The following is a 19,877-nucleotide window of genomic DNA, read 5'->3' on the forward strand; positions in this document are numbered from 1 at the left end:
GTGTAAAGTGCTTTGGGGTCCTTAGGGACTAGTAAAGCGCTATACAAATACAGGCCATTTACCATTTACCATCCTGCCTACTCTCAGTGAAGATTTGAACATTTTCAGCTTGGCCTCCTATATTTCTATATTAATCCCATAAAATCATAACCATTCAAATCTAACAAGCATTTTAAATATTATAATCTTTGCTGCAGTAACACTCAAAATGTCCCCACTGTAGGACAAATAAAAGATGATCTCATTTCATCTTAAACATTTAAGGCCAGGATGAGTGAATTGGAGACCCGTCTCTTCACACCTATAAAACCTATAGCTAACCAGGTCGCTGTAGTCGGTGCAGCCAAAGGTCGCGCAGCAGCCTTTAACTCTGCCCAAGCAGACTGTCCCGAGCAGCTGGCTGATGATGAGTCGGAAGCATAGTCCAAAATAGAGGCCTCTGGTACACTGCCAACCTGCTCATATTTGTAATCATTTTCCCCCATTTAGTGAAACACCTAACACACCCATGACAGACTCCTGTTTTCTCTGGTCCCCTCCCCAATCAGACCAGGAGTGACATGTTTAGCCACATGTTCTCCTTAAATTGCTGGCTGTCTGAGTGGTGTCCGAAAAACGATGTGGGCTTCATAGATAATTGGTGGTCACTACAGTGGACAGCAATTCAAAGGCTGTCTTCTTGTATCTGTGTCAGTGTCGAAGGTATACTTGCACATAAACACAACACATTTGTATTTATTCATTTGTCAAATTCATAAGTCAAAACGTATGTTGTCCACCTAAGCAGACATGTAAAAAACTATTTGAAAAGTACATGTTTAAAAAAATGAAGTAAAAAATATTTTTTTCATGCCTAAAGGTGAATAAAAATCCTGACTGAGGTTGTCATAATTCATGGATGACAGGGTTAACAGTGTTCCCTCTCTTCGCCGATCATTTCCTGATAACATTTGGATTTACAATAATTGATTACACAGCAGTGGGGAGTAGACTTCATCACAGTAGATGTCTTTCTGAATGTTTAAGGATATAGATCATATACTAGACCTCAGTGCAGCGTTCAATGCTGTCGACCATAATATCCTATTAGAGCGATTTGAGCATGCTGTAGGTATTACAGGTACTGCACTGCAGTGGTTTGTATCATATCTATCCAATAGACTCCAATTTGTTCAACTAAATGGAGAGTCCTCTTCACACGCTGAGGTTAATTATGGAGTTCCACAGGGTTCGGTGCTAGGACCAATTCTGTTTACATTATACATGCTTCCCTTAGGCAGCATCATTAGAAGACATAGCATAAATTTTCACTGCTATGCAGATGACACGCAGCTCTATCTATCCATGAAGCCAGGTAACACACACCAATTAGTTAAACTGCAGGAATGTCTTAAAGACATAAAGACCTGGATGGCCGCTAACTTTCTGCTTCTTAATTCAGATCAAACTGAGGTTATTGTACTCGGCCCTGAAAATCTTAGAAATATGGTATCTAAGCAGATTCTTACTCTGGATGGCATTACCTTGGCCTCCAGTAATGCTGTGAGGAACCTTGGAGTCATTTTTGACCAGGATTGTCACGGCTGCCGAGGCAAGCCGAGTGGTGTTGGAGGAAAGGAGGACCCAAAATGCAGGCGATGACTGATGATTCAAGTGATGTTTATTTACAAGGTGGTGTAGTGGCAAACAGGCAGTGAGGGATGACAAATAACTGAAGAAACCTAAACTGGGAGAACTAAATAACAACCCTGAGAACATACGAAACGAGATGCGGGGCAGAGAGACGCAGACAGAGGAACAGAACACCATGGAACACAGACGAGCCGACAACGAGCACAGATCGACACCCACTATATATACACACACAAGGTAATCGGGTAATTACACACAGGAGGGAAGAACAGCTGATCCTAATACACATGATGACTGGAGGACACAAGCTGAACACAATGACCACAGACACAGACCTTCTGAATAAAACAGGAAATCCAGAACACAAACCGGGCACAAGGGGGGACACAGAATACCAAAATCAGAATAACTAGAACAGAGGAAAATAATCATAAAACACAAAACGCTGGGCCAACGACCCAGCACCATGACAAGGATATGTCCTTCAATGCACATATTAAACAAATATGTAAGACTGCTTTCTTCCATTTGTGCAACATCTCTAAAATTAGAAATATCCTGTCTCAGAGTGATGCTGAAAAACTAGTTCATGCATTTATTACTTTCAGGCTGGACTCTTATCCATCACACTCCCGTCTCCAAACTCTCTTAAAGGAAGTTGTCTGATTGTTGGGGTTTCTCTGGGGTTCCTTATAATACAAAGGAACTAGAAGCATCTGTAGCATTTATTTAGTGCTATGTAAGTAAAATTAATTTGAATTGAATGTAAAGTTAAAGGTACAACAAAAGTATTTAATTTACTGCATTGTAATACTTTGATCATTTATTATTTACAGTTTTATAATCTGTAGATTGATGTCATGGGAAATTAATATTATTTTGTTAGTTTATTTGTTTCTTGTGCTCAAGCTACCAGAACAGTACTTTTTTAAAATGTGGATTAAAATTATTATTACTTTTTTTATTTAGTTATTTTATGGTGTGCCTATGCCTCACACAGGAAAGCTCCCAGTTTGAGACCAGGAGGACTAAAGTAGCTTTGTATGTTCAAAATAATCCTTGAAATCTGAATAAGGAACTAAATTTATTTAAAATATTATGTAAAAAGAACATTCATAAGAAATGTTATGGTTTCTAAACACCTGATTATTTTATGGCAATATTATTGTTTTTACTGTGAGGCACATTTTGATTTTTTTAAAGCCAGTTTCTTTTAGATTAAACCACCAATAATGAGTTCATGACAGTATTTTTGTTTTGTTGTTGGTTTGAACCCTTAGACAATAAAAACCCCTCAGCTCATTCAAGACCTCTCTAAAAGAAAAAGAGAAAATGTATAGCTAAAACATGAAGAGAAACACAGAGGAGGGGGAGGGGGAGGAAGGGGAAGCATGAGGGGTAGGGGGAGGAGTCAGTGACTCCCTCGGGATAAAAGTCTCCACAGAGTGATCGGCGCTCAGAGTGAACAGGGACAGAAAATCAGAAACTACGACGTGATCTCCTCCTCCTCCTCTTCATCCTCCAGCTGCTGATCTGTGAGTTTCATCACTCAGACATTCAGAGCAGAGTTCAGAGGCAGGAAAAACAGCTGACATCAGAGAGGGAGACACAAAAGGAAGAGTTCAGCTCAGAGAAGAGACAGACAGACAGAGGTCAGCTGACACCAGACAGGCAGGTAAACAAACAGAGAGCGTGACATCATGGACAGGTGAGCCCCATCTGAGGTTTTTTTTTTATTGTGATTGTTAGTTTGAATTTGCAGCTCAGCGGATGCAGGTCTGAGGAAGAGGAGGTTTAAACTGTAACCCCCCATAACCTCCTGTTCCAGTATAATCCTCATCCAGGCTTTCAGCTCACTGAGGAAAATGTTTAAAAACGGACCGTGTGTGTCTGGTGGAGAGATTTTAATGCGATGTGAGATTCTTAAAAAGCTTCTGACTATTAGAGCAGGAGGAAGCTCGCCCGTCGCCACAGCGTCACTGAGAGACTGCAGGACAGGACAGGGTTAAACTGAAACTGCTGGACTTATTAGGCTGAATTAAAATGTTATGAGGTCACTGATTTAACTCTTTCATTGTTTGTTGGGGAACATTTGCTGCTTTGTTTGCCTCTGAGACTGGAAGATCAGAGGTCAGAGGTTGGAGGTCAGCGTTTGGGTGTGGAGTCTGTGTTTGAGCTTCAGTAGCTGAATGAATGAGGAGGACTCTGAAGGAGTGTAATTAAAGGTTAGCCCTTAGCAGTTAGTGGTGAGCCAGATGTTTAGATGTGGGTGCAGCAGCAGCTGGATGCTGATTGGCTCTTGGCACTGAGCTGTTATTAAATACACTGATTACAGACTGAGCTTGTGTCAATATTTGTGAGGATGCTCTGCTTTTTGGAAGTTTGTTGGGAGCTTCAAACCTGTTGAGTAATGTGTGTGTGGTCTTTCAGGTCTTGTTCTCTGTTCAAGGCTCATCATGGCATGTAATCTTTTAAAATCTGTCAAGATGCGCTACGAACTCATCAGCAAAGTGTTTACACATGTCAGAGCATCTGTGGACTTTCTTTAGGACTGGAAGGGTCTTGGAAACCACAGGCATCGCCCCCTGGTGGCCATGAAAGAGAATTTAGGTTTTACGCACTGACGCTTTGTGAGGTAGAAGTCAGTTCCAAATAACTTACCTCAAACCATCTTCTTAACAGTTTAGATTTACATTTACAATAATGGATCATACAGCAATGGGGAATCAATTGAATATAGTAGATGTCTTTCTGAAAGTGCTGTAACTGCCTTTAAGGACAATGAATTCATGCTTTATCCTGTCTGTTTTTTTTTTTCCTGTAGCACAACACTTTGTTTCCACCAGTTGCTGCTGAGGAAACTCTTTGTCCTTTTAAAGTGCTCCTACAATTTCTCATGTCAGGAGCGCTTTTAAGGTCCAAGTTGCTCTGTTTATATCTTTGAGAGGATTAAGTCCACATTTTGAAGAAGGAAATTCAACCCATGATAAGAACATCAGAATTTTGCAATTTATGGCAACTCTTTGTACAAGGAATCTGGAGACAGACCAACATCAGACCAGAACTCAAAAAAGTTAATTAATGTGAGTAGAGAGAGCTCAGGATGGTTCAGTGTTTTAGATTTAGAGGTGTTTATTTCTAACAGCTGTGGAGCTGTGACTTTGGTTTTATAGGCGGACATTTTAATGGGATTAGAGAGAACATTTCAGCTTAAAGAGAAATCAAGAAGTGTGCTTTCATGCTGAAGACCTTTGACTGCTTGACTGCAGTCTAAAAACAGTTTAAATCTAAAATAAAGTAAAAGAAGGAACCACAGAGTGGACATTTCTAATCAGAAAGTCAACAATTTCACTTCCTGTCAGAAAAGCAGAGAAATCAGGCCAGGAGCTGCTGAGAGGCGCTTGGAGCAGGGGGAGGGTTGTTGTTGCAACAGAGGAACAGAGGTTACTGCAGTTCAAGTTGAACTGTGTTTGTATGGAGATCACAGTGTTAGAAATGTGTTCACCCTACAGATCTGTGTGGCCATCATCATCTTTGACCCCCACCGCAGCTTCTTGTTTCAGGTTTTAAACAGGTTATGACGTTCATAAAACACTTGGTGTTACCTTTGAGCAGTTCGCTTGAGAAAAAAACTGAGTGAGAAAAAAAATAAAGTGAGGATGCCTGTAAGTCACGGCTCAGGGTACAAACACCTCCTCTGAACAGTCTATTAAAAAAAATCCCCCCAAACCTCATAAATGACCTCCTGCCTCCTTTTCCTGATGACTCAACCCTGACTTGATGGTAGACGGTCTGCTGTGGAGAAACGATGGACCAGAAATAGATGATCCTACAAATGTTGTTATAAAGCATGACTGCGACTCTTTAAAAAGGCCAGAAAACCACATTTAACAAGGAAAACAACATCTGTGCACATCTAAACTCAATTACCAAACAGTCCAACCAAGAACCAGAACCAGAACCTTAGAAGCACTTTTCAGTGCACAGTTCTTATTTTAGGTTTTCCCCCACTGTAGGTCCAAACATTTTCTTTCAGCTCTATTTCAAGGGTTTAACATTAAAAATGGCATGTTCATGACATCTTACAAAACCTGTATTATTGTCCTTACAGATGTAAATACAAAGGTGGGATTATTTTATGTGAACTCTTCTTTGTTTCAGGTTGGCATATTCAGGTTCAGGATGACTTCCTATTTCGTGCACTTCCTCTTCCTCTGGTCTTTGTCTGTCATGGGCTCTGCTGAACCTGCAGGCTGTAAAATACGTATCACTGACAGAGGACTGGACATGTGTGAGTATATGAGTCATTATAAACCTAAAACAATCATATGACCGCCTTTGAGCAAGCACTTGGTGACAGTGGGAAAGAAAAACTCCCTTTTAACAAGAAGAAACCTCCAGCAGAGCCAGAGATGAATAATGACTAATAATTCAATACAGAGAGGTCTATTAACACATAGTCAGTGAAGAAGAAACACCCAGTGCATCATGGGAATCCCCCGGCAGCCTACACCTATTGCAGCATAACTAAGGGAGGATTCAGGGTCACCTGGTCCAGCCCTAACTATATGCTTTAGCAAAAAGGAAAGTTTGAAGCCTAATCTTGAAAGTAGAGATAGTGTCTGTCTCCTGAATCCAAACTGGAAGCTGGTTCCACAGAAGAGGGGCCTGAAAACTGAAGGCTCTGCCTCCCATTCTACTTTTAAATACTCTAGGAACAACAAGTAGGCCTGCAGAGTGAGAGCGAAGTGCTCTAATAGGGTGATATGGTACTACAAGGTCATTAAGATAAGATGGGGCCTGATTATTTAAGACCCATTTAAGACCTAATCATTTAAGGCCAAGTTTGTATTTCTTCCTGTATGTCACATACAGTGTCATGATCCTGGGTCCTTTTGACCCAGCGTTTTGTGTTTTCTATTATTGTAATTTTGGTTCTGTTCTTCCTCAGTTAGTGTTCATTCTTTTCTACCAGTGTATCCCTGTGTTTAGTCTGCGTTTTGAGTCTGTGTCATTACGTGCATGTGTTTCCTGTTTTACTTTAAAAGTCTCTGTCTTATCTCAGTGTGTTCAGTTTACTTTTCCCCTGTCTCGTCAGGTCTGATTACTCCCAGCTGTGCCCTCCTTTTGTGTCTCATTCCCTCGTTATCCTTCTGTGTATTTAAACCTCGTGTCTGCCTCTGTTAGTTGCTGGTTCGTCTGTGTTGCTCCCCTCCGTGTTCTCGTGTTTTCTCCCTGCATCTCCGTTTCTCGACCCAAGGTTTTAGGTTTGTTTGTTAGCTCTTCCCAGTTTAGGTTTTTCAGTTCTTGTTCACCTGCCTTTGTTGTTTGTACCCACGCGTGTAAATAAAGACTCACCTGCACCAGAGCTGCCGCCTTTTGGGTCCTCTCTATAATCTCCACACGCCTGCCACACCGGGCGTGACATACAGTGGCTTGCAAAAGTATTCGGCCCCCTTGAACTTTTCTACATTTTGTCACATTACAGCCACAAACATGAATCAATTTTATTGGAATTCCAGGTGAAAGACCAATACAAAGTGGTGTACACGTGAGAAGTGGAACGGAAATCATACATGATTCCAAACATTTTTTACAAATAAATAACTGAAAAGTGTGGTGTGCGTAATTATTCAGCCCCCTGAGTCAATACTTTGTAGAACCACCTTTTGCTGCAATTCCAGCTGCCAGTCTTTTAGGGTCTGTCTCTACCAGCTTTGCACATCTACAGACTGAAATCCTTGCCCATTCTTCTTTGCAAAACAGCTCCAGCTCAGTCAGATTAGATGGACAGCGTTTGTGAACAGCAGTTTTCAGACCTTGCCACAGATCCTCGATTGGCTTTAGACACCAGACAGGTCAGGGATAAAGTTATTGAGAAATTTAAAGCAGGCTTAGGCTACAAAAAGATTTCCCAAGCCTTGAACATCCCACGGAGCACTGTTCAAGTGATCATTCAGAAATGGAAGGAGTATGGCACAAGTGTAAACCTACCAAGACAAGGCCGTCCACCTAAACTCACAGGCCGAACAAGGAGAGCGCTGATCAGAAATGCAGCCAAGAGGCCCATGGTGACTCTGGACGAGCTGCAGAGATCTACAGCTCAGGTGGGGGAATCTGTCCATAGGACAACTATTAGTCGTGCACTGCACAAAGTTGGCCTTTATGGAAGAGTGGCAAGAAGAAAGCCATTGTTAACAGAAAACCATAAGAAGTCCCGTTTGCAGTTTGCCACAAGCCATGTGGGGGACACAGCAAACATGTGGAAGAAGGTGCTCTGGTCAGATGAGACCAAAATGCAAAACACTATGTGTGGCGGAAAACTAACACTGCACATCACTCTGAGCACACCATCCCCTCTGTCAAATATGGTGGTGGCAGCATCATGCTCTGGGGGTGCTTCTCTTCAGCAGGGACAGGGAAGCTGGTCAGAGTTGATGGGAGGATGGATGGAGCCAAATACAGGACAATCTTGGAAGAAAACCTCTTGGAGTCAGCAAAAGACTTGAGACTGGGGCGGAGGTTCACCTCCCAGCAGGACAACCACCCTAAACATAAAGCCAGGGCAACAATGGAACGGTTTAAAACAAAACATATCCATGTGTTAGAATGGCCCAGTCAAAGTCCAGATCTAAATCCAATCAAGAATCTGTGGCAAGATCTGAAAACTGCTGTTCACAAACGCTGTCCATCTAATCTGACTGAGCTGGAGCTGTTTTGCAAAGAAGAATGGGCAAAGATTTCAGTCTGTAGATGTGCAAAGCTGGTAGAGACATACCCTAAAAGACTGGCAGCTGTAACTGCAGCAAAAGGTGGTTCTACAAAGTATTGACTCAGGGGGCTGAATAATTACGCACACCCAGAGATGGGCAGTAACGCGTTACTTGTAACGCGTTACTGTAATCTGATTACTTTTTCAAGTAACGAGTAATGTGTGGGGATTACTATTGCAAAACGGTAATTAGATTACTGTTACTTTCACATAGGAACGCTGCGTTACTGTGTTACTAAAACCGTGATTTTTTGCGAGAACGTCTCTCATGACAGTGACGTGGCGAGTGCGACGTTCGTGACAACAGCTGTCTGCAGATCATAATATATCGAGTGCGGGACAGAGTGTAGCATGCAGCGTTTAAAGCGTGGAAGTACTGACCTTATTTTGAGTTTGATTCCATAAAAGTGACAAAAACATTAGTGTCCGTTGTGCGTGGAAGAAACTTCTTTTACAGCGAAAAACCCTAAACTTCCAAGCAAGCACCGAGTGCGCTACGACGTAATGTGAAACTCACAGAGAAACTCGCGGATTCTTCCACTGACCGCTGCGGCACACCTGCACCAGGGTAAACCTCCGCCTACCCCACTCCTGCTTTACAGGTGAAAATAGAGCAACAGGACCGCTAGTCTTTGATTTTATTTATTTTCTGCTGTGTTTTACTTGCATCTATTTGAAAGAGTGAGTGTAAACACAAAAACATATTTTATTTTATGTGCTGGAATGTGCAGAAAATAGGTTTAATTGTTAAACAAATTTCTTCCAGTCAGAGAATGTTGCATATAATTTAATTTTTACTTGATGCATAAAGTTAAAAGATTAAAACTAATAAAACAAGTTTTAAAAAGAGACTTTTCCATTTGATTACATTTTGTATGATGAATTATGCAGAAAAAGTAGAATTGGGCTGAAAGATCTATCGCTTTATCACCTATTCAGGTTGTAAATCGTGTTTTTAAAAAGTAACTAAGTAACTAAGTAATTAATTACTTTTGAAAATAAGTAATCAGTAAAGTAACAGGATTACTTTTTGGGGGAAGTAATCAGTAATTAGTAACTGATTACTTTTTTCAAGTAACTTGACCAACACTGCGCACACCCCACTTTTCACTTATTTATTTGTAAAAAAATGTTTGGAATCATGTATGATTTTCGTTCCACTTCTCACGTGTACACCACTTTGTATTGGTCTTTCACGTGGAATTCCAATAAAATTGATCCATATTTGTGGCTGTAATGTGACAAAATGTGGAAAAGTTCAAGGGGGCCGAATACTTTTGCAAGCCACTGTATTTAATAGATGTTTGGCATGCAGAAAATAATTCCCATTCCAAAAAATAAGAATGTTGGTTTTAATGGTGTCAATAGCCTTTTAAAGGCATCTTTTGATCAGGACTGTATCAAGTTTACAGTGAGCAGAATTTTAGAAAGGAGAGCAATCACAGAGGCCATCACTGACAGAAACAAGGAGCTGATGGATGACATGGAGGACATGTTGGTCAAAGTGCTCTTTCTGCCACTCCCAAACATCCCTGGTCAGGTTGAAAAGTTCTTCTGATTAAATGAGTTTGGGAACCTTCAGGACATTTTTGAGCTAAGCTGCTAAGTCCTTCTAAACTCCAGAGAGTTACTGATGAGTTAGTTATCTATTTAGTTATTTATTTGGAAGTTTGAAGAACTTTCTCTGCCAAAGCTCTTTAAATGTCTACTTTAGAAATGTCATCATCAGGTTTGTTTTGTGTTTACAGTGAAGTATGAAACTCAAAAATTTGTTGAAGAGGAGCTAAGTAACATCAGCATGCCGGAGATGAAGGGGGAAGAAGGACGATTCCAGTACACCATCACTGAGTACATGACTCCACAAAATCTGAAGTGATCATTTAGACCCATCCATGTGTTTTAGTAACATCACCTCTCTGTTTGCTATGTTCTCAGTGTGAAGATTACAGAGCTGAATCTGACTCACGCTGATCTGCGGTTCATCCCTGATGTTGGTTTGCTGTTCGATGTTCAGAACTCATCGATCTCACTGACTTTCAACAGACGGATCCTCTACTGGTTCTTGTGAGTTCTCCTCCAGAACACATGGTTCAACCCAAGCAGTTCCACCATAGAGAACCAAATCACTCCACTAGAGCTGGTGCTCACAGGACCACTAATTGCAGATGATGTTGTTTTTGATGATAATGTTATTGCCTCTCAGTTACGACACAGGAAACATCAACGCGTCGGCTGAGGGCGTGAACATCAACACAGCTCTGAACCTGATCAGAGACGAGGAGGGACGGCTGAAGATCAATAACATCACTTGTGATGCCAAAATCAGCAAAATGAGTGCAAAGTTCAGTGGAACGCTGGGGTAATCAATTACAGTGATTCAATAAACAATAAACAATAAATGCATGATGTGACTTATGTGACAGTATCAGCCAACCAGGAATCTCTGTGCCTTTTTTAAAGGAGAGTTTACGGCTTCCTGGCCAGATTTCTGACAACAGGCATGCGCTTCCTCCTCAACCAAAAGGTACCTGGTCACCTGTCGCTCTCTGACATGTCTGTCTTTCTCCTGTCTCTCCTCCCTCACTTGTCTCACCATCCATCTGTCTCACCTCCCTCACCCATCCCTCTCTCTCTCACCTCTCGCGCTCACCTGTGTCACTTCCCTCACCTGTCTCCTTTGTGTCACCTGTCCCATAACTCCCCCTCTCTCTCTCACCCGTCTCCTCTATCTCTTTCGCTCAGATCTGCCCGGCTCTGGATCATGCTGCTCTGGTTCTTGTGAACTCACTGTTGGAGACGATCCCAGTGAGGACAGAAGTTGATCAGTTTATTGGTATCGATTATTCGCTGATCAGTGATCCCGTGGTGACGTCCCGGAGCCTCGACATGCACTTTAGGGTGAAGATTACCTGAGATTACCTGATGTAGTTTTTTATAGAGGCCATAAATGAATTGTGTCTGTTGTTTCCGTAGGGGATGTTCTTCGACCTTTCTCACCAGAACATCTCGTTGGTGAACTATGCTGTGGAACCCGTCATCAAAGAGTATGACCGGATGGTATACTTGGCACTGTCCGAGTTCTTCTTCGACAGTGGCTTGTTCTCCTACTACACGGCCGGAGTCTTTCAGATGCACATTGTCAATGAAAAGGTCAACCAGCATAAACAAAACATTTAGACTTAGAACCAGAACCATAAAAACCAGAACATCTTAAACCATCACGGAAGTCACTAGTTTCCTGTTTGCTATTTGTTTCTTGTAACTGCTCAGATGCCCAAAGATCTGGAGATGTTATTGAGAACCACCTACTTTGGATTCATCATGATGCTGGTGAGCAGACACAGCAGAAACATGACTGAAACACAAGAGCAACACAATAGAAACAGAACAAAGATGGAGTGCAAGACAAAAGGCTCATTAAAAAAGAGGTTTGTTTAATGGGATGCACCGCCAGATGTTGGGTAAATATAGAGTGGTATCCACAGAAATGTCAGAATCCCAGCTAAAAGCTCACAAAAGCATTTCAACAACCACCAAACAACTAAAACAACAAACAATTAAAGAACTGGTAAACAGATTCTGCAAAAAGATGTAAACACAAAATATGGATCCCATGTTCACCCAATGGTTCACCATGACTAGAAACGGGTGAGATTACAGCTGAACTAAATCTAACTACTGACACAGAGGAAGTAAAACATAATGCACACGGACAAAAAGGCTAACACAACAAAACAGGAAACATACATGGGAACTGAACAGTGACGAAGTCCAACTGAAAACACTGGGTCGACGACCCAGGAAGCCTGACACACGTGAAAAACATTGAAATCAATTCCCTCTTACTTTTGCTGTCTTGCTTCCATCAAGTTAAAAACTTCCTGCCTAGCTGTATCTCTCAGTGTGCTTCGTTTCCCAAATACTGCAAAATTCTGCAAAATTGCAAAATGCTTATGTGAAACACCACGGCAGACCCGAAGCCATATTTGTGCTTTGCAGCATACTTTATTTGCACATACAGTTGCTGAATATACATATGAACGGCTGCAGCGTCCTAGCTGCCAGCCGACAAATTCCAAACACCACCAACAACAAACACAGGTACAATGTTCGGCTTTATATTTTTGTGTTTTATCCTCAATTACTTTGAAACAGTGGCCTCTGCTGTGATAGCATTGTGTTTTTGATGAAGTCTCACAAGTGTCAGCTTTATTTTGATATCAAGATGATTTACACAGTTTGTAATTGCTGAGAAATAGTCAGTTAGCTCTGGGCATGTCATTTTCAAGCAGGAATGTTAGAAATACCCCCCGGGGCTTAACAAGTTAATATAGTTCAGCTTTTCAGTGTGTAACACCAGCCTGTTTTCTCCATGTTCTCCTTGTGTACTCTGGGTAGAACCCGGCACTGGTGGATGCTCCACTGTCTCTCCAGCTCGCCGTCAACTCTCCGCCCAAAACCTCCATCAAGACGTCTGGAGCCACGGTTGTCATGACTGCCATCGTCAATGTGATGGTGCTGCCTCCAGGTCAGCCTCCGGTTCAGCTGAGCAGCATGACCATGGTACACACACACACACACACACAGACGCAGACACATTGGACACAACCAAAGCAGACTCTAAAGACTGTACACTGTGGTCTGGTTTGATACTGCTGATCACTGCATCATGATAATGTTCTTAAGGACTTGTTTAGGATTACTGGTGTTGTTTTAAAATGGGTCATGTCATATATAACAGATCTTTTACTGTTTGTATTAGTCAGTGATATCTGAAATAACAGTTCTGCCTTTGATAGAAATTGTCTTAGCTGGGCTGGTCTGTTTTGCCACACTGGTGACCTGATAATCTGGTGAAGACTGGATGGCTGCACTGGTCCTTTTAAAAGGCTGATTAATTGTCTTTGATGGCTTGTAATCTGAGGCAGAAAGACAAACTCCAAATCCACCCTAACCGGACGGAGGATAACAGTTCTTCTTTAAAAACACACCGCAGGGTCACGGGACCTCTCATGACTTCTTTATCATCTAATGAATATTTCTAAACTCAGACTGCTGGTGTCAAAAGGCTGAACTGCTCTTACTGATTATTGTGACTGTCCTCTTTCTTCTGTTTTAACAAATCAGCTTTGACTTGTCTTCAGACTGTGCAAAGTGCTGCGTCAAGACTTTTACCTGTCACCACCTGAAGCTCACACGTCACTCCAGTTTTGGCTTCTCTTCATTGGCTGCCAATATATTTTAGGTTTCACCTTAAAATTCTAGTTTTAACTTGTAGCGCCCTACATGGTGAAACTTCCCAGTATATCTCTGACCTGCTGAAACCCCATCGTTCTTCCTGAGCTCCTAGGTCAGCTCCTAGGTCATCAGGTCGATGCCCCACACACTCGGTTCATGCTGTAAAGACTGCTTTGAATCCTTTTAAAAGTTACTAAGCTTTACTTATATAACATCATACAGAGAATACATCTGTGGCAAGATCTGAAAACTGCTGTTCACAAACGCTGTCCATCTAATCTGACTGAGCTGGAGCTGTTTTGCAAAGAAGAATGGGCAAAGATTTCAGTCTGTAGATGTGCAAAGCTGGTAGAGACATACCCTAAAAGACTGGCAGCTGTAACTGCAGCAAAAGGTGGTTCTACAAAGTATTGACTCAGGGGGCTGAATAATTACGCACACCACACTTTGCAGTTATTTATTTGTAAAAAATGTTTGGAATCATGTATGATTTTTGTTCCACTTCTCACGTGTACACCACTTTGTATTGGTCTTTCACCTGGAATTCCAATAAAATTGATCCATGTTTGTGGCTGTAATGTGACAAAATGTGGAAAAGTTCAAGGGGACCAAATACTTTTGCAAGCCACTGTATATCTGTCCCAGGCAAAGAAACGAAGATGAAGACCCTAAACAAACTCTGAAATGTGGTTGAAGCATCCCTGTGGCTTCAGTGTTTGCGCCTTCTTGTCATTTATGATCTTTGAGCCTTTTAACAAGAAAAAACTCACAGACTTTGAGGTGGAAACTAAAAGTGTCTTTTTCCCTTCTTGCAGGAGACCAAGTTCAATGCCAAAGTTTCCATGAGAGGAAAACGTCTGTCTGTTCACGCTGACCTACGCAGGTTTGCACGTTTCACTTTTTGTTTCTGCAACATGTTCATTAAATATCAGATTGGCCCTAACCCAGTCACCCCACATTCACTCCATTGTATTTGCACATTGAAATCTGTAGCAAGATTTTTTTTCCTGTAGCAATATTTGAATACAAATATCTCAAAAACCATAAAATCGAAATTTTCACTGATCTTCCTTACCATGAAAATCAATCAGTCTCAAGTTTCAAGTTTTATTTTATCATATATATGTAACAGTGGCACATCACTACCAGCAAAGAAATTCTTAGGCTCAGAGCCCCCTCAATATTTCATGTAGAAAAAAAGCAAAATTGCACACAAGGTAATACTAATATAAGATATACTATATACAGTTAAGCCCATAATTATTCATACCCCTGCCGAATTTTGACTTAAAGTTACTTTTGTTCAACAAGCAAGTTCTTTTTTGAGCAGAAATGACACAGGTGTCTCCCCAAAGATAATAAGACGATGTACAAGAGGCATCATTGTGGAAAAAAATATTTCTCAGGTTTTATTTATATTTTAGCAAAAAGTATCATGTCCAGAATTATTCATACCCTTCTCAATAATCAATAGAAAAAAGCCTTTATTGGCTATTACAGCAATCAAACGCTTCCTATAATTGCAGACCAGCTTTTTGCATGTCTCCACAGGCATTTTGCCCATTCATCTTTAGCAATGAGCTCCAAATCTTTCAGGTTGGAGGGTCTTCTTGCCATCACCCTGATCTTTAGCTCCTCCACAGATTCTCAATTGGATTCAAGTCAGGACTCTGGCTAGGCGACTGCAAAACGTTAATGTTGTTGTCTGCTAACCATTTCTTCACCACGTTTGCTGTATGTTTTGGGTCATTGTCGTGCTAAAATGTCCACTGGTTCCCAAGGCCAAGTTTTTCTGCAGACTGCCTGATGTTGAGAATCTTCATGTATTGCTCTTTTTCATGGTGCTGTTTACTGTGATTAGGTTCCATGGTCCATTGGCTAAAAAACACCCCAAAGCATTAGGTTCCCACCACCATGTTTGACAGTGGGGATGGTGTTCTTTGGGTTGAAGGCTTCTCCATTTTATGCCAAATGAAGGCAACATCATTGTGACCAAATAATTCAATTTTTGTTTCATCTGACCATAACACTGAAGACCAGAAACCTTCTTCTTTGTCCAGATGAGCATTTGCAAAGGCCAAATGAGCTTTGGCATGCCTTAGAAGTGCCTGGAGAAGTGGCGTTTTCCTTGGTCTGCATCCGTGGAACCCAACAGTGTCCGTTGGACTGTCTGCCTTGAGACATTGCCACCAGCAGAGCCCAGATTCACCAGAATGGCCTTGGTGGTGATCCTTGGATTCTTTTTTTCACCTCTCTCACTATTCTCCTGGCCAACACAGGTTTCACTTTTGAGCTCCGACAACGTCCTCTAAGATTTTCCACAGTGCGGAACATCTTGTATTTTTTAATAATACTTTGCACTGTAGCCACTGGAACTTGAAAACATTTGGATATGGCCTTGTAGCCCATTCCTCACTTGTGAGCAGCCACAATGCACAGCTGCAGGTCCTCACTGAGTTCCTTTGTCTTAGCCATGAATGTCCACAGACCACCTGCAGAGAGCTGCTGTTTTTCACCTGTTGAGTTGATCAAAACAGCTATTTCCAATTAATCAGGGTAATTAGGATGCTTTAGAACAGCTTTGACTATTTGGAATGGTATGGAACTTTGGATTTTCCCAGAGACTGTGACAGTTTGTAAAGGGTATGAATAATTCTGGACATGATACTTTTTGCTCAAATGTAAATAAAAGCTGAGAAATATTTTTTTCCACAATGATGCATCTTGTACATCATCTTATTATCTTTTGTGAGACACCTGTGTCATTTCCAGTCAAAAAATAACTTGCTAGTTGAGTAAAAGTAACTTTAAGTCAAAATTTGCCAGGGGTATGAATAATTATGGGCTTAACTGTATTTGTAACTCCTTGGCTCTTGAGGGAGGCGGTCGCACTTTCTCCCTCTCCCTTATCTTTCCTGCTTGGCTTCTCATGTCTTTTGTATAGTCTCGCTTATTCTCTAACCCAGGGGTCGGCAACCTTTCTGATGATGAGTGCCATCTAAAATTTCCTCAGAAGTCAATGTGCCATATGATTGCATTAGCAATAAATTTAATAATGCTCTATATCAACAGTTACATACTATATAGAACAACTTTATAGAATTATATTTGTTTGCAGGTGTTGGCAGCTATCAGCGAATAGTTATCAGCTATTTTGAAACAAAAAACCCCCAAAACACTTTTTATCCATAACAGCAAATGAACTGTACAACAGAAAATGCAAATGCTATTTATGGTCTCCTCACAACAATGATAAGAAAAATAAACTGAGCCAATATGGCATGTTTGTTAATACAGAAATACACATGTTAATGTGATCTCTGGTCTCCCACTCAGAGACACAGGTCTCCGAGTGTCCAGCATTCAGACGGCTGCCTGAGGACACTCATGTGAGAGAAAATCTGCTCACACAGATATGTAGAGCCAAATACTGTCAATAAGGCCTCTGCAATGTTCTGAAGACAGTTAAACTTGTCAGGTAGTGATGTCCAGCAGGTGAAAATGCAGCTCCATAAACATGCACAGCTGTGGATTCCAGCTGCGTTCGTAGTTTTGCAAACTTTGACCCCCACAGAGTCGAGCTTTTCAGTTCAGTCAGCTGCATTTCGATGTCCTCTGTGTCCAACCAGTTAATGCGAGACAAATCCAGCTGCTCATTAAAGCTTTCTGGTTTGAACAGAAAATAAAACATTGGTCCATACACCTGAAAGTCCCGAAAACCCATTGTGAATTCTGTCTCGAGTCTACGGATGTATCCGTGTATTTCCGTGGTGCTGATGCTGCGCTGAGCGGGCAGCTCCTGAAGCATTTGAAGTGTCGGAATGTGGAAATTTCAACATCGCTTGAAAAAACTGCCAGCTAGCAACGTCCCTCTCACCGGTAGGATAAGTTATTTTTAGCCAATTACAAGTTGAATCTGGTAGTTGGGGTTGTTAGCTAAGATACCGTCATTAAGAAGCAGCACAACTAATTTGTCTATGCGAGCTAATTTGCGATGTGCACCACTGGCCCGGCCATTTTTTTTTTAATGCACCTTCTCAGATTAATTCACTGCGTGTTGTGACCAGGGCTGAACTGGGACAAAAAATCGGCCCGGGCATTTTGATTAGAGACCGGCCCACCAGGTATTATAGGAAAAGCCATGAAGCCTTTGAATGAAAACAAACGCTGTTGTGACAGTGATGTACACTGTCTTGTCGGTATATGTATGATTTCCATACATTTTACATCAGATAAAAACGTTGATTGTAAGATTCAGATAATTATTTATTAAAGCGAGACATTTTAAATGGAAATAAGAAAGAAAAGTATTTCTTTGTGCCACCCTTTCCCTGTTAATGCCCTACCTGGCCCCCTGGCATAACTTTGCTAGACCCGCCCCTGCACAGTTACCAGCTGTCAGCTACATAGAAAAGGATCCTGGTGTTATTTGTCTCTCAGAAACAGTTCATAACTTCCCTTCAACTCATTCATGTCACCTAAAAGGTAAACCTGTTTCTCCATCACCTGTTCAGCTCTGATGATTCAGTAAGGACATCTCCTGGTTTCATCTGCATGTTTCCCTCTCACCAGATATCCAAACCGATATCATGACCAGCAGCTTTTACAGCTGTGGCTCCAGCAAACATCAGCTGATACTAGAAATTAATATTAAATAAATTCTAACAAAAGCTGATCAACTTTAAACGTGCTGCTGTTGTTTAACGCGACATCCGCTGGTTTCCTCTTTCTGGCGCAAAGTGAGCGATAAACAAACAAGAGAGAAAAGCCGATCAGCTGATCATTGATCAGTTTCATGATTGAAGTAGCAACAGGAAAGGGAGGGGGAGAGAATGAGAGAAGAAGAGGCACCTGCAGCGTAATGACAGAATAACTCCAGCTTTGTGTCTTTTTCCATTCTAGCTGAAGTCCGGGACAAACTGTGTTCCTTTTTACCTCAATATGAAACGCGTAATATTTTCTCTGAATACGGGAGGATTTTGTTTTTTACAGGACAGTTGGCAACTCTACTAACTAACCTTATGAATAAAATAAATTTCATTATCAGTAACATCATAGCACCCACCCAACTGTATAGAAACTCCATCATGCTAGCAGTACGATATTACAGTACGATTATTGTAACTGACTGTAAAGCACAACAAAAATAAACTAAACTTGGTTTATATCTGACCCAGATAGACTGCAGGTCATAACTTCTTACCTGAAGTTCAGTTCACCTGACACTCGGACCGGAGGCCGCCTCAGGTCTCTCCTCCTCCTGCCTCCCCTTTCCCTCGTCCACCTGCTGGCCTCTGTGGAAGCTCCGCCATAGCCACCACCAAACAACTGAATTATTTTTACACATCGGCCAGCATCTGGCCAATCCACCACCTTTCATTCTTTATACCGTTAAAACAAAAACAAAACAAAACAAAATGCCCGGTTGGCCGATGGCCAGTCCAGCTATGGTCATGCCATCAGTTAACCCTTCGCGTGCCAGCTGTGACATGCGTTCCCAGGGTTGCTGACCCCTGCTCTAACCCTAAGAGAGTCTCCCAGAGTTGTTATCTAAAAACCTAAAGAAGAATTATGGATTTGATTAATTGGTCCCTTAACGGGCTTGGGAGAGCCTGATTGTCCTGCAGAGACGTTTGCTGCTGGATACTCGATGGTCGGTTGTGTCATGTGTCTGGCGACACTCTCGATGGAGGACATTGAATGGCATCTACCAATTCAGAACCACGATAACAGAGTTCTGGCTGATTGGAGCTGGCTCTGAGGTGGCTTATTTAAGAACAAGAAGCGGCTACAGCTGTTCAAAATCCCACAAGGCTGGCCGACATGATAGACGATGGGCAAAGCTGTGAGTACTCAGACTGTGTTTATTAAACGCAATATGGATAAGATCTTGGAGAAGAACAACGGGAATTGAGACCTGGTGACCAGTGACGGACATTAGACCAACTGTAAAATTGGATGCAGTTTGTTCGCACTAACCAAAACAACTACCATCTTCATCTCATGCAGCCCCCCTGGCGCCAGCTGGATGCTCAAGGCAAAAGCTGACAGGAATAACAAATCTCCCTTAGATAATAGGACTGTGCCGTGACTCTCTCCCTCCTCATTCAAGGCCACCCGTGTTGACCGAAGATTGTTTACTTTTGCCTAACTGGGTGAAGGGACACTTTCTCTCGGTTGAACACAGAACACACACACACACGCATGTACACTGACACAGACCTACACTCACCCC

General features: G+C 41.8%; 1 protein-coding gene across 5 annotated transcripts in view; it reads left to right on the forward strand.

Moving 5' to 3' along the window:
• Positions 1 to 3,063: 3,063 nt before the first annotated feature.
• The window catches only part of LOC116316678 (phospholipid transfer protein), a 31,100-nt gene continuing 14,286 nt past the window's right edge, over positions 3,064 to 19,877 (forward strand). For 3 of the 5 annotated variants that reach the window (XR_005613209.1, XR_005613211.1, XM_031735304.2), the window contains exons 1-11: positions 3,064 to 3,167; positions 5,794 to 5,923; positions 10,153 to 10,252; positions 10,340 to 10,468; positions 10,608 to 10,763; positions 10,865 to 10,928; positions 11,147 to 11,302; positions 11,378 to 11,554; positions 11,675 to 11,734; positions 12,803 to 12,967; positions 14,458 to 14,525. Coding sequence is in view for 3 of the 5 variants with exons in the window: in XM_031735304.2 (XP_031591164.1) it covers positions 5,815 to 5,923; positions 10,153 to 10,252; positions 10,340 to 10,468; positions 10,608 to 10,763; positions 10,865 to 10,928; positions 11,147 to 11,302; positions 11,378 to 11,554; positions 11,675 to 11,734; positions 12,803 to 12,967; positions 14,458 to 14,525 (1,184 nt within the window). In the remaining 2 variants the exon portion in view is untranslated. Of the gene's footprint in view, positions 3,168 to 3,193; positions 3,341 to 4,494; positions 4,716 to 5,793; positions 5,924 to 10,152; positions 10,253 to 10,339; positions 10,469 to 10,607; positions 10,764 to 10,864; positions 10,929 to 11,146; positions 11,303 to 11,377; positions 11,555 to 11,674; positions 11,735 to 12,802; positions 12,968 to 14,457; positions 14,526 to 19,877 lie in introns of those variants that run through there. The other 2 variants (XM_031735306.2, XM_031735305.2) reach the window with 2 other exon arrangements.

This window comes from Oreochromis aureus, linkage group 5 (assembly GCF_013358895.1).
Source record: "Oreochromis aureus strain Israel breed Guangdong linkage group 5, ZZ_aureus, whole genome shotgun sequence".
NCBI classification, from domain to species: Eukaryota; Metazoa; Chordata; class Actinopteri; order Cichliformes; family Cichlidae; genus Oreochromis; species Oreochromis aureus.